General features: G+C 41.0%; 1 protein-coding gene across 5 annotated transcripts in view; it reads right to left on the bottom strand.

The window, feature by feature from the left end:
• Positions 1–22,171, bottom strand: part of ERC2 (ELKS/RAB6-interacting/CAST family member 2) — a 1,374,577-nt gene that overhangs the window by 329,296 nt on the left and 1,023,110 nt on the right. For all 5 annotated transcript variants that reach the window (XM_077452044.1, XM_077452047.1, XM_077452045.1 and 2 more), the window contains one exon: positions 18,586–18,717. In XM_077452044.1, the coding sequence (XP_077308170.1) occupies positions 18,586–18,717 (132 nt within the window). The remainder of the gene's footprint in view (positions 1–18,585; positions 18,718–22,171) is intronic.

Here is a 22,171-nt window from a genome sequence, read left to right as displayed (position 1 = left end):
TCTGGACCCAAAGTTTTATACATATATTTTTCTTTTCATACAGATAGAGCTTTCTTTTTCGTGGTGTGTAACCACTTCAGCCCCGGAAGAATTGACCCCCTTCCTCACGGGACCATTTTTTGGATTACGGCACTGTGTCGCTTTAACTGACAATTGTGCGGTCGTGCAACGCTGTACTCAAACAAAATTGATGTCCTTTTTTCCCACAAATAGAGCTTTCTTTTGTGGTATTTGATCACCTCTGCAGTTTTTATTTTTTGTGCTATAAACCAAAAAAATATATTTTATTTTTTGCGCTATAAACAAACATTTAAAAAAAAACACAATATTTTTTACTATAATAAATACCCCCATTTTGAAAAAAAAAAGAAAAAAACATTTTCCTCAGTTTAGGCTGATATGTAATCTTCTACATATTTTTGGTTAAAAAAAAGCGTACATTGATTGGTTTGCGCAAAAGTTAAAGCCCCTACAAAATAGGTTATTGATTTATGGCATTTTTATTATTGTTTTTTTTTTTTACTAGTAATCTGTGATTTTTATCGGGACTGCGACATTGCAGAAGACAGATCGGACACTTTTGACACTTTTTTTAAACCATTGATATTTATACAGCGATCAGTGCTATAAATAGCCACTGATTACTGTATACATGTCACTGGCAGGGGACGGGTTAACACAAGGGAGGACGATTAAGGGGTTAAATGTGTTCCCTCACTGTGTGTTCTAACTATGTGGGGATGGGGACTGACTTGGGGAGGAGACCGATCGTTATTCCTATATACTAGGAACACACAATCTGTCTCCTCTCCCCTGACAGGACGTAGATTTGTCTGTTTACGCACACAGATCCTCGTTCCTGCTCTGTCACGAGTGATCGCAGGTGCTCGACATCGCGCATCAGCTCCTCAGTGACGTGGCGCTCGCGCGCCCCCTATACCCCTTAATGCAGCTGCTGTACAGCTACGGCGATTCAGGGGGCCCAGGGGAGCCATTCTGCCACCATAAAACAACGGCTGGCGGTCAGCATGTTTTTTTTATATATATATAAAGAAAAAAAGACCAACAAATCAAAAAAAACCTGTTTTCTTTACTTTCTGTTATAAAATATATCAAATACAAACGCCAGGGCAGGCCAGTTACCTTTTTTGGTAAGTAGACACCCCAATCTGATATTTTTGTCACAATTTATTGGAAATAAAAAAAATGCTAGTATTGAAGGGATTAAAACATAGAAGTTGATTTACTAAAGGCAAACATACTGTGCACTTTGCAAAGTTACTCTGCAAGTGGAGTTGATTTACTAAAGGCAAACCCGACTGTGCACAAGTTGCTCTGCAAGTGCAGTTGCTCCAGAGCTTAGAAAATTGGGTAATTCTTCACTTTGCAAATAATACCCAATCACATTAAAGGGAAATGTTAAAAAAAATGCATTTTTGTTTGAACGTGACTAGATGATGGAAATCAGCTGAGCTTTTGCTCATTTACTAAGCTCTGCAGCAAATGCACTTTGTAAAGTGCACAGTCTATTTGCCTTTAGTAACTCAGCCCCATATAGAGCCTAGTAATGGTGCACTAGATACATTAAGTGTACAGATCGCAGAGAGATCAGAGAGTGAAGGGGGTTCATGTACAGGTCACATACAGTGGGAGGATTAAGAAGAATTAATGTACAGATGTGCAGGATAAGAAAGGTGAAGGGTTAATATACAGGTCAGATCAGAGGCAACACAGAGCATTCATATACTGTAGAGGGGTGGATGACAGCAGAGGGATGGATGATAATCAGTGTGAGATGTAAGTGAAAGCCAGTGCCAACCGCAGCCATTGTTTACATTGTGTGATTGGTCACAGCAACCACTAGGCACGGAGCCAATTTCATTGGCTCTGTACTTTCTGTTTGTGAACTGCACTACCCAATAATCAGTGCACTCACAGTAAAGTGCTTATGTGTGCACTAGGAGGCGCAAGAGGACTTTTGTTTTTATGTTTCAAAATGCCATCGCACCCCCAGGAGTGCGTTGTCCGTTTGTGTATATTCAACGGGCAGGAGGCAAATATTTAATATAATAAGCAATGATCCTGCCGTGAAGGTCTTTCTTCGGGCACTTCCTGTTATACGGTCACATTACTCTATCCCTGACCCCCAGTTGTGCTCCTGTATTGTCACATATGCTTCTGATAAAGAAGTTTTTTCTTCATGATACAAAGTACTTTAGAAAATGAAAGGTCATGCAGTTGGGGTTTGAACCTTTTTTAACCAATCTTTAGAATAACGTATATGACTACACATGGAAATACATGCAGCAAAATGTGGAAAAAAACTGGAGCACAGTTTTGTACATAGGCTCCAATATGAGCTAATCTGATGACATCACAGATCCAAAACAGTGACAGTTCAGGTTTGGTAAACGAAGAAGCGCGAAAGGAAATAATGAACGATGGACTAGTTACAGAAACCTAAAGGATCCAATCAGTTTACCAAAATCTGATCAGTAAAAGTTCTCTCGATGGCTGTTATAGATCACTGGCAATTTCTTCTGTCAAGGGAACGTGAAGTCCGATGCTAGCCCTCCAACGCCAAAAAAAAAAAAAAAGATTTTGTGCTTTTGAAAGATGTCATGGCATTGACAGACAACCTAGGATAGACTGGATCAAAGGTAGAGAAACCCCCGTCGAGATATCTCCTCTGCAATCTGTAAATACTCCAAAGCCTCGGATTTCTTAATAAAAAACAGACCGAACAATGGTTGAATACAGTTGTTATAAACTTTGACAAGGGAATCTCGCGCATACAGCATCGTAAGAATGAAAATATTGTGTTTTCTTTGATGCTATAAGGAAAATATGAGACATGAAAAAGATGTATAAATGTTGTGACATCCATAAAGTAAGTGATATGTGCAAATCAGAAAAAGAGGGCCTCTAATTGTCCAAAGAAACGGCGTGGAAGGAGATTACTGTGCCATGATTGTGGAAAGTTCACACACCCAGAAAAGTTTAATCTTTCCATGAATATCTCTTAAGGAAGAGCTCTAAAATGAAAGTATAATTCTATTTTAAAAAAACAGAAGCTGAGGCAACTACTTAAAGCTGAATCCAAAGGTATGGCATAGCAATGTTGGCCCATCGTGGACCAATGTAAGTATTAATGTGCCATAGCTGTGGGATCCCAGTGGAATTTGGAAATCAATGTAGTAGGCACCACTACTCCAATAATCTCCACTAGCTCCTGGGTCCGGTGCCAATTGGCTGCCCTGCCGCACTGTGCACAGAGGAGGTTACAAACGTTTTCTGGATGGATGAGGTGGAGAGGCAAATTCCCCTGTCCCACCAAAATCATTCCTCCTAGCATAAAATCCTCTCCCCCGAAATTTCCTCTCCTAGCGGAAATCCTCTTTCCTCCTACCAAACCCTTCTCCTAGCACAAATCCTCCTTCATCCTACTCCTAGCACATATCCCCCCAAATCTCCCTCCCCCAATCTCTCCTATGAGCGCAAATCCTCACTCCTTCTCAAATCCTCCTCCCAGCACAAAACCTCTCTCCAAATCCCATCACTGCTACCAGCAATCACTCATCTTAATACAAATTCTCTCCCCCCACCTCAAAATGTCCCCTCTTAGTAAAATTCCTCTCCCTCCTCCTCACTTCCCCCTCTCAGCTCAAATACCCCCGCACCCATACAATCTTCTAGTGCAAATCCCCCTACCCCCCCCCCCCCTTAGTACAAATGTTTCCCTCTATCCTCTCGAAATCCTCCCTCCTAGCATCTCATCCCTAGTACAAATGTTTGTTACCCCCACCCCTTTGTGTCTCCAGTGCAATTCTCTTCTCCCTCAAGATGACAGACCTCAGATATCGTACAGCAGGTGGCAGTGACATGTTCTTCCTCCCGAGCTCCTCTTCACCATGACACGTCAGAGCTAAGAGGAAGCCTCTGCTCTGATTTTTACTACTTTTGGCATAGACACATATTAAAATATAACAGGACAACCTTCTTGTACTCTACTAAAGAAAAGCATTTTTTTTCTGTCTGTGTTGCTGTTGGGGAGTCCTTCACATGCTGTTGTGTAAGCCCTTGTACACACGGTCGGAAATTCCGATCACAAAATCCGTCTGATTTTTTTCCAAAGGATTTTGTCCGAAACTGGTGGTGCATGCACACGGTCGGACAAAGTTGTCGGGAAATCCGATCATTCGGAACGTGATGATGTTTGTTCATTCCGACGGGGCTGCATTCAGCCTAGTAGCCAATAGCTTTGCTCTCGTACTTTGATCTGAGCATGTGTGGCACTTTGTCCGATCGGAATTCCCTACAAATGATCGGAAAAAGTCAGATCGGATTTTGTTGTCGGAAAATTTGAGATCTGAAGTCCGATAGTGCCCACAAACACGATCGGATTTTCCGACATTATAATCTGATCGGATCATTTCCGTCGGAATTTCCGACCGTGTGCACAAGGGCTAAATCATTCAGTAAACAGGACAGGAAGTGAGAAAAGCCCCAGATAGCAAAATTCTAACCCCTCCCCACTCTTCAAAACAAAGAAAGTTTTGGCTTGACAGTGAACCTGTTTTTTTTCCTACATGTGCAATGTGCAGGTGCATTTTTTTTTGCAAATATTATTTTTATTGAAGAAAGGGTAAAACCCAGATGTTCCAGTAATAACATGCAATCAAGCAAGACTATAATCTCGTATCATCAGATCACAATAAATGATGTACAATATACAGTATGGTTACTATTTACATTCTATGAAAAAAATCATTAGCTTGTTCATTAATGTCTCATACAGTAACAGTGATTAATGTATAATTACTAAGTAGGGAAACAGGGCTGCCCAATCTTCATTTTCATTTTTTCTTAAATAGAGACAGAAAGGGAAAAAAAGGAGAAAAAAGGGAAAGAGTAGAGTAAGAATGGACAGGAGGGAGGAGGAGAAAAGGTGGGGGGGGGGGGGCAGGTACTGGCACGACAATGGCTCAGGTCAATAGAGGCAGGTATCTATGTGTATCTATTAAGAGCCTTATGTTCCGAATTATTATATTATTATTATACACGATTTATATAGCACCAACAGTTTACACAGTGCTTTACAATGTATAGGGGGGACAACATAATTACAGTACAGTTCAATACAAAAGGTACAGAAGGGCCCTGCTCGTAGAGCTTACATTCTAAAGGGAGGGGGTGGTGGTACAAAAGGTAATAGCTACAGAGAATGATTTGATGGGGGTGGCTCGGGGACAGTTGTTAGGTGGGTGTGGGATAGGCTTCCCTGAAATAGGCTCCTTTCACACATGCGGACATTATGTCCGTATTTCATCCATCCGTTTGCGGATGAAATACGGACATACATGCATCCCTATGGGATGATATCGTCCGCCTCCGCTATTGTCCGATTTTGCAGACGGAGGAAAATCCTATTTTTCTATCCGTCTGCAGAGCGGATCGGATGAACATGGACAGACGGTCCGTGCTCATCCGATCCCCCATAGAGGAGAGCAGAGAGCACCAGGGCGGTCCCTGCACAGTGTGCAGGGACCGCCCAGTTATCCACCAGCTCAGCTGAGCAAGCGGATCATCACGGGGCGGATCATTACTGATCCGTCCCGTGTGAAAGGGGCCTAAATTAGTTTTCAGGGATCTCCTAAAGGTGGACAGGGTAGGGGCTGATCGGACAGATTGGGGCAGGGAGTTGCAGAGGATGGGAGAGGCTCTGGAGAAGTCTTGAAGGCAAGCATTGGAGGAGGTAACAAGGGAGCTAGAAAGCAGGAGGTCCTGGGAGGAGTGGAGGGGGGAATTTGGGCGATATTCTGAATAAGGTCTTCCCCTCATCCGAGAGTGTAAACATGTTCCAGAGACTCCAGGTCTTTGTGTATATTTCATGCTTATTTTGTGCTGTAAGAATGAAATCTTCCATCCTATTTATATCGTCCACCTTCCTCAGCCATCTCGTATTGGTTGGTGGGCATTGTTGTTTCCATAAAAGAGGGATGCAGGATTTAGCGGCGTGTAGCAGACAACGTGTAATGTACTTTTTATAGGTTTTAGCAGGAATATTTGATGCATGTAGCAGGAAGAATGCTGGATCATCGGGTATCTTGTATTCTGTGAATTTCTGGGTAACAGTGCAGACAGCCATCCAGAAAGCCGTCAGATTAGGACAGGTCCAAAAGGTATGCAAGACTGTCCCTCTGCCCCCTCAACATAGCCAACTATGGTCTGATGTGTCAAGGAAGAATGTACGTAGTCTACTGGGCATGAGGTACCATCTAGTTAATATTCAGAAATGTATTTTTTTGTATTTTGTTGCATAAAGATGATTTGAGGGAGAATCTGATAATATTTTGTATTTGTGATGAAGTGAAGGGGTGGTTGAGATCTGTCTCCCACCTTACTAGACAGAGTAGGGGTGGTTGTTCCGAAGGTGTGCTCAGGAGTGAATATTTTTTAGAAAGGACCTGGGGTAGATGATCGGTTCCAGAGCAATATTCTTCAAAAGTGGTTAACTGACGAGTGAAGCTCTGGGGGTGAGAGATAGAGTATAACAGGTGCATTTTAACACGTTAAAGCTGAATTTTAGCTATGGCAGTTGTTACATAGTTATATTGGTCCAGACTGGACCCATATAAGTATGTATGTACTATACCGGTGGAATCTTTCTGGAAGCTGGCAATTACTCTAGTAGGATTTCCAGTGATCTCCACTTTCTTCTGGGTCCTGGGCCGAGCAGTTGCCCTGCTACTTACTGAGCATAGGACTCCCCTGCTTGGCATGGGCACCATTCAGAGAACACTTTACATTTTCTCAATGACTGAAAGGTGTTCTCTGATTGGGTGAGCTGGAGATCATGATGTCACCACCTCGCTTCTCTACCTTGTCCAATCTGAGAATGCTTTGCATTCATTGTGATAATGCAAAGTGTTTTCGAAATGGAGCAAGTGAGTGACCTCCTGTGTTCACAAGGGCACCCGAAGGCATAGGACTTGAAAGTTAGTGGAGATCATTGGAGTAGCAGTGTCTCCTACAGTGATTTCCAGCTTCTATGGGGATTCCACTGGTATGGCACATACATACCTACATCGGTCCAAGCTGGACCAATGCAGCTATGTAAATTTACCTAAACTTAGGCTTTAACATATTTAATTGAGTGTAGTGGTCATTTCAAATAAAGGTGAAAAAAATGCTACAAGACGTGCAACAAATACTATTTGAAAAGCTGATCTCACTGTTTTGCATTACAACATCAATTATGCCAGGAAGGTCATGTTCCGTTTCAAATCTACAGAGATTTACGATGTTCCTCTGTTTCAGGGATCCAATACTAAATTTGGAACATCTTCATTCATCCTTCCATACATGTATTTGCTGATACAGGTTGACCAAGGCAGAAAGGACATTATTAAAAATGACAGATATATTCATCTATTTGTAAGGAAGCAATTACAAGCTTGTTAATAGCGCGTTTTATTGTTGTGTGGTTTTACTGGATATAAACATAGCAATGGAACATTCTGCAATGTGAGTCAGTGGCTTAATGTGATCGTGGTCACATCACACAGGCGAGAAAACCAAGCAAACAGTAAAACTTGTCTGAGCGACCCTGAATGGCATGTGACTGCGCCATGTAAAAATAAACTTCGAGGAGCACATAAAGAAAACGGAATGTGTTCAAGCTTTGCCAAAACCCACCAAAATCTATTAATATGATGCTACTCACTAAAAATCATAATCTCCAAATGTGCAAGCGACGATTCTCCTTATAAAGAGGCGTTAGAGACCAAAAGGTGACAACAGGTCGACGTGAAGGTGATTCAGTTTAACATTTCGCGATCAATCATTTTAATTGTGAAAATATTTTTAGCGGTGCAATATATTTCCAGGATGACTTAAAAGGCTTTCTCAGGTCAAGATTATTATTTCTCCTATTTTTGTGACATGTCTTTTTTCACAATTTCAAAAAAAAAGCATGACATTATATTTAGTATGGAAAGCATGCCTTAGATTACATGGCGTCGTGTGCTCGATATTAGTATGCAAAATCTGCTTTTACATTTCCAAACCCAAGTTTAGTCTGGACAAAAAAAAATTGCTAATTGGCCTGCAGCAGATAAAAAAAGACCCTCATCTCCAGTGCTGAACCCTCCACCACCCAGACTCATCAATCCAGCACTGATCCCCTTCCAGGTTGAATGAAATTCAGCATTGCTCAAACCACTTTGTGATAGTCCAGGGCATGTGATTTGCATAATCCTGACTTCTGATTGGTTAGAGTCATCTGCAAGTGTACTCTGGCATACTCTTTAAATCCATCACAAGAAACATATGCGATGAGTAAAGCAAAGAACTGCAGACAGTACATCTGCCAACATTGCAAGGTTTCTTCTGCTGGTGTGGGCACTTTCAAATAATGATTTAAAAAATTAGAGGAAGAAGAAATCCTTTAATGTATGAAATATTTTTCCAGTCAGTAAAAAGTTATTAGTTAGCACTGTAGCACTAGGGACCTTGGTTCAAATCTCAACTGGGACACTACATGCAAGGAGTTTGCATGTTCTCCCTGTGCTTATGTAAGTTTACGCCCATACTCTAAAGACACGCTGGTAGGGTAACTGGCTTCTGTCTAAACTGGCCCTAGTATGTGTTTGTATGTACCAATGTGAGATAGGGACTTTACATGGTAAGCTCATTGAGGGCAGGAACCTTGCATTATTTGCTGCTACTCCCCCCCCCCCCCCCCCCTCAGCCAAACACCCCCACACCCTGAATTTGTCTCACATGCACAGGCAGATGCATTACCTATGGGGTTCTATAATCTTTATAATCTGTCAATGGCAGATGCTGGATGTCTCTGTTCTCAATAGATGATCCCAGTTTTTGGATATCAGTCCCTGGAAATATATGCACCTGCAAATGACCTAGCAATGATCCTCTTTGCCTCTTTTTGCTAAAATATACAAGTGAAACTATTTAGTTATTTGTGCAAAAAAAATGTTGATTTTGCCAGAAACTCAGGGTGCTCTTCAGTTCCTGTATGCTCTGCTTCTGCTGCACTGAATTCTCTTTGTCCTAATGCAGAATACATTTGGGGCCATCCACACGCCTCCCTAATGATATGGCATGATGGATAGGCACTGTATCTGCCTGTATTTCTCAGCATTGAGGACACCATGATCCTGACCAAATCTCCAACTCTATTTGCAGAAAGGCAGCCCCAAAGAAAGCCCTACCATGCTTCACTGTTGCCTGCAGTCTCTCATTATTGTATTATCAAGAAGAGGATTATAGATCCACAAGGGTATCTTTTAGGAGGAAACTAGCGGTATTGTAGAAAAATGCACAGCTTTATTTGAACAATCAGATTGTATAAATAAAGCTTTGTATTTTTTTACAATACCGCTAGTGTCCTTGTATAAGATAACCCTGTGGATCTATAATCCTTTTCTTTATATGCTGCTTTTGTCTTTAGAGATCATACCTTGAAAACTTAAGTGTGCTGTACATACAGGTGCGAGTTACCTTCTTTTTTGTTTAATTTATGTTTATTGAAAAAGAAGATAACAGAGAAACAATAACAGAAAGCTTGGCACATACAATATACAGTGAAAAGTAAGACAGGGATTGCAGATGTTACAGTGCACGGCATATGACATCGAAGTACTAGCAACTCACAAGTAAATAACCGTTTATGTTCTAAGCTTACCAGCTTAACAAGAAGACCATCCAATAAATGGGACTGCGACTGCTGGACTGCAAAGTCCCTAGATGCGTCAATCAGACAACATTGTACCAAGCAAATAGAAAGGAAGCGGGGGAAGAAAAAGAGTGGATAGAAAAGATAGAGAGAAGAAGGTCAAGAACCAGGGAGGGAAGGGAGGAGAGAGAAAGGGTCTGCCTTGGCCCTATCCCCGCCAGAGAGACGGGACACCTGATAGTACACTCACTTATTCATCCTGTGAAATAATGTCCGTATACCCCTTTGTACACTTGAAGGCTAACCAGCAGGACCAAATCTTTTTCCCCAGGTCCGATTTATTCTGTAAGGAGTAGGTAAGATCCTCTAAATAATACATGCGATCTACCTCCATCAGCCACTGCCGTAAAGAGGGAGCCGTGGGTTGCTTCCAACTACGGGGAATAAGTGCCTTTGCAGCATTAAGCAAATGAGGAGTCAAAGATTTTCTATATGATCCTGCTGGAGAGCCTGTGCCATGAAAAAGTATGACCCACGGGTCATTGGGTAACTCATAACCTAAAATGATTTTCATCCAATGTAGAATAGCTAGCCAGTATGGCCGTATGAGTGGGCAGAACCACCATATATGAGCATGTGTGGCACGTTCCCCACAACCTCTCCAACAAAGAGACGATGCCTGAGGGAACAACTTATGTAGGACAGCTGGGGTATAATGCCATCGCGTTAACAATTTATAGTTCACTTCTGCCGTTTGGGAGGATGTAGATGTTAGATGAGCCATCGATAATATAGTAGATTTTTGTGCCTCCGAAACCTCGCTGCGCAGGTCTTTCTCCCAATTGGACAAAAAGGAGGGGAAGCTCTTAATCAACAGAAGCTGCAAAGCGTGGTAAAAAAAGGATAAAGGTCTCTCCACCGGCTGGTCCTCCGTGAAGGCCGATTCAACCGGCGTTAAATCAGCCAGTGAGCGCAATGGTTTCGGCAGGGAGTGTACAAAGGCAGCCAGTTGACGGTAGGTCCAGTGATCCATGGGTGTTGCCCGTGAGGGAGGAATTAGTTGAGATAAAGGCACAGTGCCATCCTGGTTGGCGACGTGGTGTAGCAGGGGTGTATCACCCAGGTTCCAGGAGTGAATTCTGGGGTCAATGTTGCCTGGTGGGAAGTAATTATGACCCGTCAGAGGCATAATGGGAGAGTGATATAACCACTTGTGCTGTTTACAAATCGAGTCCCAGATCCGTAGAGTAGAATAGGTGAGCGGAGAGGAGCTAGATGCTAACGACCTATATTTCCTGGGAATCCACACTTGGGTGTAGAGATCCGTGCCACTGAGCGCCAATTCAAGGGCAACCCAAAGTTTAGAGTGTTTGTGATATTTCCAGTCTGATATCCTGTTGAGAACAATGGCTAAAAAATAAAGTTTCACATTAGGTAAAGCCAGGCCCCCCAGCCGTTTAGGTCTGGTTAGAAGGGCTCGGGACAGTCTCGGACGCCTTCTGTTCCAAACATATCTGCAGATCAGTGAATCTATGAGTGTAAAAAAACTAGCTGGAATACCCACTGGAATCATCTGGAATAAGAACAGGATTCGGGGTAGGATATTCATTTTAATCACACTGATTTTCCCTAACCACGAATGTGCGACTTGGGACCATCTTTGTAAATCCATTCGAATTGCATTAAGGAGGGGTATATAGTTAACGCGGAATAGAGTCTGGGGTTTCGGTGTGAGGTATATGCCTAAATACTTCATTTTATGTGTTTGCCAGCTAAAAGGGAAGGAATTTCTAAGACGAGCCACAGTTGCCCCGGGGATAGAGACGTTAAGAATCTCCGATTTGGACATGTTAATTTTAAAACTAGATATAAGACCCAATTGTGAGAAGGCAGACATCAGATTGGGAAGGGAAATCAGGGGTTGTTGTACGTAGAACAAAATATCATCCGCGTAAGCAGTGTATTTGTGTTCTCGATCACCAACAGTGATCCCATGGATGTTTGCGAGTTACCTTCTATTAATTTTTTCATCATTAATTTATTAAGGACAAGGTAAAGCTTTGGTGACTTTCTTATTTTTAGATTTCTTATCCTTGTACTGCTCTTCAGCCCTTCAGCAAACAAACTGCCTCCTGCTACAACCAAATATTTAACATTTTAACTCAACAGTCCAGAGCACCTCCTGCCATTTTTCTGTACCAGAGTTCCTGAGTTTCCTTTCATAGATTAGTTGCTTAGCCTTGTTTCCACATAAGAGGTATGCCTTTTGGCCAATTCCTCCATGAAGGCCACTTCTGGCCAGACTTCTCCAGACAGTAGATGGATGTACTCGGGTCCCACTGGTTTCCACCAGTTCTGTGCTGATGGCACTGCTGGACATCTTCGTTCTGTGCTGATGGCACTGCTGGACATCTTCCGATGTCAAAGGGAAGTAAGCATGATGGGTCTTTCATCTGTTGCATTAGGTTTCCTTGGCTGATTACGGCACCTATGGCACTTAAGTTGCCCATTTCTATGTGCTTTTTAAAAAGAGCTTGAACAGCACATCTTGAAACCCCATTCTGCATTGAATTTTTTTCCTGTGAGAGACCTTGCTGATGCAGTACCTTGTGTCTTATTGCTGTGCTCAGTCTTGCCATTGTGTATAACCTGTGACATGAAACTATCTTCCACAACCTTACCTTAGTAGCAGAGTTTTAAGCCTCCAATACAGCTGTTTCTGTTTCAGTTAATGACTGTGTTTCAGCCTACATATGAAATTGATGATCATTAGCCCCTGCTTGATATAATTGTTAAGTGTTAGAACTGATGTTGCTTTGAAGCCAAAGGGTAGTCACACCACATATTGATTTGATTTAAATAAACAATTTAAAAAAATATATATTTTTGAAAGCATTCTAACTTTAGGCTGGCATATCATTTTCTTTTAGATATACCAAAACAATATAATAAGAGGTCAAACCTAAGATTTTGAAGAAATTGTATAAAACTTTTGCACAGCACTGTTGCTGTATGTATGTGTGGGTGTGTGTATATATATATATATATATATATATATATATATATATATATATATATATATATATATATATATATATATATATATATATATATATATCATGGTGGTAATGGGCCCTAATAATCCACAGTCCTCCAAGGTAATATTGTATATGGGCTGCTTCAATAAGATCTAAGATAACGACATTTAAAATATTGAGAACTATGCAAAAGGAGGTAGAAGCAAATGGGGTACCGTGGAGTTCCTGTGATCATCCTTCTTCCACTTCTTACAAACTCCAAACTACACATATCTATTTATAAAAGGAGTGAAGCTATGGCAGAGGACATTGGAGACACTACCCGAGTGGCCTAAAGGCTGATCAGAAAACAAGAAACACAGTGCTTCATGTGCATGCATAAGGAATGTCATTTTATATAATCACGCTTTTCCCCTGTAAGTCTAAAACAGTTGTAGAACATCTGAACATATGTTTCTAGCAAGGCCAAGCTTCCCAGCATACTTTTAGATTAGTAACAGAGCCCGTATGAAAGACTTTGATGATCAATTGCTGCTGGATGGCAAGTGGACAATCTGAAATTTATTTCCAACATCTGCCATCGAAGGTATGCATGTAAGGGGGAAAAAAACACTGACTGGAGCTACAACATGTATATGTTCACTGAAATGTCAGTGTCTTAATACCTTCTTTCAATAGATATTTCTGGATAAAACAAAATATTCATTCTTACTCTACTGAATATATTCTGCCTTGATTACATGCAATCCTTAATGCCACGTACACACGACCGGACTTTTCGAGGGACAAGGTCCGACAGACTTTTGACGGAGTTCTGACGGAGTTCTGACAGAGTTCTGACGGACTTTCCGAATGAACGGACTTGGCCACACACAATCACACCAAAGTCCGACGGATTCGAACGTGATGACGTACGACTGGACTAGAATAAGGAAGTTCATAGCCAGTAGCCAATAGCTGCCCTCGCGTCAGTTTTTGTCCGTCGGACTAGCATACACACGAGCGGATTTCTCGGTAGGAACTGGGTCCGGCAGAGTTCTGGCGGAAAAATTTGAAACATGTTCCATTTCTAAAGTCTGTCATACTTTTGCAAATCAAAAGTCCACTGCAGCCCACACACGATCAAATGGTCTGCCGGAATTGTTCCGTCGGACTTTTGATGTTGAAAAGTCCGGTCGTGTGTACGCGGCATAAGTGTTTTCTGAGGTTTTTGCCGCCAGAACATCAGCTTTGTTTCTGGTTCGTTTTTGGCTCACTAGACCAGGATTAGGTGTACACATACTGTATAAGAAGCCATACTTTAAAGAACATAGGTAGTAATACTATAAATGCACACATAAAATTATATGATAATTGAATAATGCCCTGTACACACGGTCAGACATTGCAAACGGAAAATGTGCGATTGGATTGTGTTGTCGGAAAATCCCATCATGTGTGGGCTCCATCGGACTTTTTCCGTCAGAATTTCCAACACACAAAGTTTGAGAGCCAGATCTAAAATTTTCCGACAACAAAATCCAATAGTTTAAATTCCGACCGTGTGTAGACAATTCCGACAGACAAAGTGTCACGCATGCTCAGAATAAATTACTAGACGAAAGCTATTGGCTACTGCCCTCTTTATAGTCCTGTCGTACGTCACTGTGCTCGGAACGATCAGATTTTCTGACAACTTTGTGCGACTGTGTGTATGCAAGACAAGTTTGGGCCAAAATCCGATTGATTTTGTTGTCGGAATGTCCGATCGTGTGTACAGGGCATTAACTCTTTTAAAGTATATCTAAAGCCAAAACTTTTTCCTCTTCACTTCCTGTCAGGTGGAAGCAATACAAAGTGAGAGAAATACTCTCTAAAGTGAGGAAATGCTCTCTTAGTTGCCAGCAGAATAAGTGTCTCCATTGTAACATTTCCACCCCTGGCTGTTCCAAATAAATTTTTGAAATTTCTCTTATTTTGAGTCCTATGATGGTGATTACAGGAACAAACAAAGAAGGTACATCTTCCTAGTAGGTACAAACACGGTACAAAAACCATTCATAACTAAAGAAAATACATTTTGGCTTTTATATACACTTAGGGGTCTACTTATAAATATTTTTAGACAAGATTCACCCAACTTTTACCAAGGATTCACATGTTTTCTAATTAGATTTATTTGGAAAAAATGTTTGAATCCTGGGTGAAAGGTATGAAACTCTTGTGTGACAACATTTATAAACAGGCCCTCTAAACTGCCTTGATTCCTGATATCAAGTAATGGATAAAAGACTACTGATTGTATCCAGAGTGTTTTTGCCAAGACACAGATGAACCCCGGTCAAAAAAATGCTCATATTGAACTTCCGGCCTTCCCACATACTGTATAGTTACTCAGTACAATCAGTTTTTGCTATAAAAAAAAAGAAAGCCATTGAGAGCGATTCACAGAGGTTGGGTGCCCCTGATGGAGAAGGGTCCTCTCTTCCGTTGTTATCATTAGAGATGCGCTTGGGCATCCTACAAACTCACCTCTATCCGAACTTCAGGGTCATGCTCTTTTTTTTTAGTCCAATCAGCTTCGGTAACATCAGTCAATTTCTTTGACTAAATATGGAAATGCATATCCGTATAAGGGCACTGGCATCACCAGCATCCCAGCCCTTTGTTTGCATACCCTGCAATGTGTTGGATTGCCTGACCCAAAGCTGAATGGGCTAAACCAACTGTAAAAAGGAGTGAGAGGTGAGTTCAGAGGACACCCACTCATCTCTAGTTATCATGAGTCTGTTTTCAGAGGAAGCAAATTAAGGAATATGAACTGTAAATATTGTGGCATTGCATATGGTCCATTAGTTGGTATACAATTATCACAAGTTTTATCAATAAAGGTATCAAAATGAGAAGGATAGGAAATCATGTAGTGTAGCAGGAACATACCTTGCAGACACAATATAATATATCACAAGAGATTATATATGTACGTAAAGCAGCAATAATGAAACAAATTTGAGCCCAAACTAATTATACGCACGAGGACCCTCAGCAGTCAATGCTATAACTGAAAACGTATCAGAAAATTTCACAACCAGACTTTTGCCAAGTTACAGCAACCCTGTATATGAACATAATTTGCAGCTTATTTAAATAAAAAGAAAGTATATCTTAGGCCCGAAAATTTGACAAATAAATGGGCACATCTTTAATACATCCACGTTTTTCTTCCTTAGATCCCCTCCCTGGAGATGTTTTTGAAATACTGCAGAGTTTCAGGCGTTTGCAATGTTTGGACTTAGGGCTGCGGCGTGGTTTGGAAACCCCCTCAAAGTCGTTCTGTTTTAAAGTAGGAATCAGGACTCCATTTACAGTAAATTATTAAATTGTTTAAATGTCATATTTTCTCTGCCAAAATAACTTTTATTTTAATAAAACATACTTTTGGCAAAAAGCCAACTCTAATCCGTTTGACACGAACTGGGTCTGTTACTTTTAAAAAGCCAAAAGTTTTGGACTTAATGAGGACCTAAAGGCAACAAAAGCGGAATACTTCATTAATAGCAACCATGGGCGAATCACGAGTTTTCAATTTGGGAAACTGGAATGTTTTGACGATGTATTCACATTGCTAATGTCTATTTTGTGGCCTTGAAGGCAAAACAATGAGGCCAATTAAACCCATAAAGTATACTATTTTATCTAACACAATTACATTCAGCGGAATGTGCAATAACCCAAAAATGTTCTTATTGTTCAGGCCAGTGGTGGCCTGTCCATTAGGGGCACACAGGGGCCGCCCCACCTAGACATGAGCCTGGCCCCCTAATCTACATGCGGGGTGCTGGACGTATGGATTCTAATGGGGTATTTTTTTTTTAAGCACGTGATTATAGACAGAGGGGTTGATTTACTAAAGGCAAATAGACTGTGCACTCGACAAGTGCAGTTGCTCCAGAGCTTAGTAAATGAGCAGAAGCTCTGCTGACCCCAATCATCCAATCATGTGCAAGCAAAAATGCTTTTTTTTCATTTTTCTTGCACATGATTGGGTACTCTTTGCAAAGTGAAGCTTTACCTCATTTACTAAGCTCTGGAGCAACTACACTTGCAGAGGGCAAGTGCATGGTCTATTTGCCTTTAGTAAATCAACCCCAGAGGCTCTAATAGGCTTCAAAAAAAGATGGGCTCGAGGACGCAGAGCACTGTGCCCTGAGCCCACCCAGTTATGTGACAATAGCGAATGAATATTCGCTACCGTCATACTTATTCTCCTCCCGGCCAATCAGGAAGTGGGTCCTGAGACCCGTCACCTGATTGGCTGAAAGGACAGGCAATCCTATTGGCTGTCTAGGAGGGGGAGGGGGAGATGCACAGCCGCTGTGAGGAGAAGCACAAGAAGCCACCGCTCGTCATCCAGAGTGAAGCGTTTCCCACTTGATGGGGTAAGTGCGGGGGCCGACCAACCAAATGGCCCACGGGGGGGCATCCTAGGGTGCGTTTGACCCAACCAACCAAAGAGGGGGGGTGGCTGTGGGTGCATTGTCTGCCACCCCTCCAAAAAGAAACCTCCAGCCGTCACTGGTTCAGGCTACTCTAAACCAATGAATTATATAGATCATTTGTCTTAATGTGTACTCAATCAGACAGTATGGGTAATCATTGGGGCTATAAAACAGTTGCTGTATTTCAGGCAAACACTATCAATGTGAGGGTGATCACAAACTTTAATTTCTAACCAGTAGACCATTTTTGGCCACTTATCCATTAACCATACGGTGTATGTAAGGAAAACGATTCTTGGTGCTAACCAATAAATAGTCTACAATAACAAGACAATGAATGGTCAAGCCAGTTGTTGTGGGTGCATCACTGATATCACTGTTGATATTTTTTCCTTCCCTTACACCTGTACTATCCAAAACAAGCAAATGTTAGAATATATGGTTGTCTGTTGGTCATTCTTTGTATAAAGGTAAATGGCTAACTCTGTACTCCAAAATGTTGAAATCATTGAAAACTGGGCAGATCTGCTGTCAGAATATGCAAGAAAATTACTAGGACAACTACTGCTTCCAAGTTTGCTGGAATTGTTAAGGTTTCTGAAAGAAGAGCATGTAGAGAGTTTCTCAATAAGTTACCTGTTTTTGTTAACGGCAGCCAATATGTCCAAGGCCCTATTCACACTTGTCAATCACAAGACAGAAAGACGGGAGCAGGGGGCTGGGCTGGGCCATGCTCCTTGTGTCTCCTGTGATGCAAAGAGCCGGCTCAGGAGCGAGCATGCTCGAGTGCCCCCACAGCAAGGGGCTTCCTATGAGGGCACTTGGGAAGAAAGATGGGCCGGGGGGGGGGCCCGAGAAAAGGAGGATCGGGGGCTGCTCTGAGCAAAAACACTGCACAGAGCAGGTAAGTATGACTTTTTTTTTTTTTTAAATAGGATGTTTTCCTTTACAATCACTTTAAATGGTATATTTAACAGACCAAAAAAAGCCAAATAAAAGAAGTTAATTGTAAGAGTTTATATACGTTTACAATAAACCCAGAGAGCAGAGCTGTGGGTATGACCAAGAAATTCTACACTTCACTAGCTGCCTGCAGAAAACTATGGGGGGGGGGGAGACCAGTCACCCTGAAAAAGGGAGGAAAGCAATAGTAAAATGTCCTTATTACAGGGGGCTCATACACAAATGCAAATTTCAGGAGTTTTTCAAGCTGGATTAATGAAGAGAGGTAGATGAAACATACAAAGGTTGCCAAGTCACAAACAATAGTATACGTTCCTCTTATAATTGTTTGCCTACATTTCAAAATATAAATAATTGTACCGCATTTTCAATGGACCATAATACATAACAATGTCATAATTCTAACCTGATCTGGAGAGGGTCTATGGCTAGAAAGCGTTCTCCCAGGAGAACGATGATGGTGGTGGTGGTGGTGATGATGATGATGGTGGTGGTCGTCTTCATAGTTGTCTGCTATAAGTTTCATCCGGTTCTGTGTCTGGATTGGAAATAAAATAAAACATCATCATCAACACTTTGCTCAAAGCCCATATTCTTTAACCCATGTAAACCATCATTTAAAGAACAGATTCGTAGTGCTAGTGGTTTATCACACCATTATTGGACAAAAAAATATAGCTATGAATATTTTAATGAATCCCAGAACCCTTTACAGCCTAATATACACAATGCCATCTCATAGGACCACACAACACCATATATCCATTCCAATGCTGTCACATGTTTTACATGAAACATAAATCAGTTGTGTGCTATATGATATGAGTCTCCTTAGATAATAAACTTAAAAGACCAGACAATATAATTAGAAAAGCAGTGATCATGCTGACATTTTACAATTTATGGCATAGGGGGTCATAAATGAAAAACAATATTACTGGGCCATTCCCTAAACATCAGACTGTTTGATGTTCCAAAGCCCCTTTTGCCAACAACTGGTACAATTGATACCAACGTCTAGATACCAAAGTTGAAAGCCAGTCAACCTTAGTAAAATGTATTGTTTTACTCTCCTTGTTTGAGCAGACTGAACCAAACACAGCATAATCATATTTGGCTAATTAGCTCTGCAAAGTAGGCAGATCCTACTCCATCAAAAAAAAAAAAAAGGGATTATTACACTAAACCATAACGTGCCTATAAGCATGGAATTTAATTTGTACTGCTATGCCACTTTTCTCCCTGGGGATTCAAAGTGCTAAGGAGGTGAGGCAGCCATATTAGGTACACTCTATTGAGCCAATTAATCTACTAGAGTGTGGAAAGAAAGCACAGAGAGAACATGCAACTTCAAGTATAGTCCTGGTCAGGATTTGAACCAAGAATCCTAGCACTGCAGGGCGGAAGTGCTAAGAACCAAGCCAAACTACAACTACTACCATTGTTTTTGTTTTTTGTTGTTTTCATCATGATAAGTCACTGCTAAAAATGTCCACAATGTGTGCTCTGCAAAGTCCCCCATCCAGAACCATAAACATGAATTCTTGTGCAGCCGAAGCACTACTTTTTACAGTAGAAGTTGTGAATTGTAGAATTATGCACTGTTGAAATTTTGACTGCATATCACATGCTTATGTATGTAGGCATTTTACAACCGCTCTTCAGATCAAAGTCAGAATATCGAGAATATTATTTTACTGCAAAGCTGTTAGAAGAGACCTGTCCAGGCCCCAAATAAAGACTACAGATCTACTAGTACATAAGCACCCATTTCCTCACTCTTCACAAGCATTCAAGCACGGCTAAATGACTGGTAATTCAGCATAAAGCCAAAGCCAAGTCCCAAAGTAGTGGTGGTGTATATAGAATACCTTGCTTAGGTTTCAACCACATTTCACAACTTACAACATCCCTTACCCAGTCCACCTGAAATGAAATAATAAGTTGTGTATGAATCTGGCCTTGTAAATTAGCCATTCTCACATATATGTATATGATAAAACAAAGGATCAAACAATCTTAAATCTCCACAATCAAGCCAGGGCATTCTAAAATGTCAATAAACCCAGACTATAAAAAAATGTCATTACATGCTATATACCAGTGTTTATACACACAAAGCCACTAAAGCATTTGTTTTGTGTAGAGTAAAATATATCTGGTTGATCCCACATTCAGCTGTGCCTCCCAACTACCCTGTGTCCCCACTGCACCCTGAGATTATGTAGACCAGCCGGTGCCATCTACTAAGCATTTTACAGTTTCAGTTCCCTAATAAGCTCTTCAGTTCCTTATGTGTGCAGTCCATATGACTGTAGGGTGTATACACAGTGGCATAGGTGTGCGCAGCCTATTGAATTAGGGTGTGCACCCCAAATGTATTAAAACATGGACGGTGTCAGTAGAGCAGTGGACTTGTCAGTAGAGCAGAGGTTGGCGTCAGTAGGGCTGTGGACAGTGTCAGAAGCTTATTATTTTAATCTTTTTATTTTTTACTATTATTTTAGAAGCCCCATTCAGGGGCATTGGCGCAATATCAGTTGGGGGAATCTGCACCTCAAGTGGTGATTAGAGTGTGCCCAGCACACCCGGCACACCCACTGTGCACACCTATGCACAGTGGTAAACAACACTCCCCTCCCTCCTCCTCCATGTCTTTCTACTGCTAAACACTATGTGGGTGGGATATAGTATGCTGGTTGATTTAATTCACTGATAAAATTATAACAGTTTCGTTTTAATATAAATCAGTATTAAACATATCAAAAGTAATTGCTAATACTTGCAAAGTAAAAAACGAGCCTTGGAGATTTTATCTGAACAAAATAAAAAATAGTGGCAGTCATCTTTGAGGGTGGAAAAGGGTAGGAAGCAGCCAGTAGGTATCCATAAGGTATGGTATGGACAAAATTGGGAGAGGGCTGTAAGCTGTTTATCTGCTGAGGAGCTGATAGGCTCTGGGAACTTTAAACCCTGTGGTAGGACAGGTTTATGCTGGCAGTGAGCCAAATCTTTGAAGATGGCTGGTTAGTGACCGAGACCCCCAAAATATCACATTGTATTCATCAAAATGTATAGTTTATTTTAAAACAGCTAAAATAGATTTATTTGAAGATAATCAGTAATATTTCTCTATAATAATACCTTATTTTAGAATGAACTTCTGTTGCATTTAGAATGTAAGGTGAACACAAGCGGATGGGCAGCCTGAATCAGTTTCCAGATGCGAGAGGTCTAAATCTTCCAGAGATAACAGCTGCCTCATTGGACCTGTTATGTCTGTGTGATGCAATGAATTATTATTTTTTTCTCTTTCGCTCTATTAAGATATAAGAAATGCCTTTTTTTTTAAAGAAAACCAGAACAAATTAAAAATTTTACACGCAGACATTTATTTTATGAATGACTTTACCATCTGAACGGAACCCTGAACGACATCACAGTGTGAAGTCTAAATTACCAATGTAAAATACCAAAATATCAGTAGGTTCACACATCCTTCTGCTTCACATTTAGAAACCTCAGTGTTTAGTTTCGGTCATGACAGTGCTAATAACTGCTATTATTTTCACACAGTCAACATTAATATTCAAACTATGAAGATTCCAAATGAGGACTTTTAGTGAAGTTTTTGGTTAAATTTAAAAAAAAAGCAGTTCTTTGTATTGGCACCTTAATACATGATGTCCAATGTGAACCTGATGTGTTTGTTGAAGGATCTAGACAATAAGCTCCACTCTATTCCCATTTACAGCTGAGAACTTACAACAGTACAAACAAATGCTACTGTAAGTGACACACTACGTAGATGCAGTTTAAAAATCTGCCACATGAATCATGCTAGATTATAGAACAATTCCTTTAAATCTGCCAATACTGCATACAGTGCCTTGTAAAAGTATTCATCCCCAAAGTCAATGTGCATAACTATTCGCCCCCTAAAGGCAATACTTTTTACAGGCCACCTTTTGCATCTATCACAGCTCCAAGTC

Source organism: Lithobates pipiens, unplaced genomic scaffold (assembly GCF_037356315.1).
Source record: "Lithobates pipiens isolate NorthernLeopardFrog02 unplaced genomic scaffold, aLitPip1_a1.2 Scaffold_23, whole genome shotgun sequence".
Taxonomy (NCBI): Eukaryota; Metazoa; Chordata; class Amphibia; order Anura; family Ranidae; genus Lithobates; species Lithobates pipiens.
This window is presented reverse-complemented; position numbering and strand designations above follow the sequence as displayed.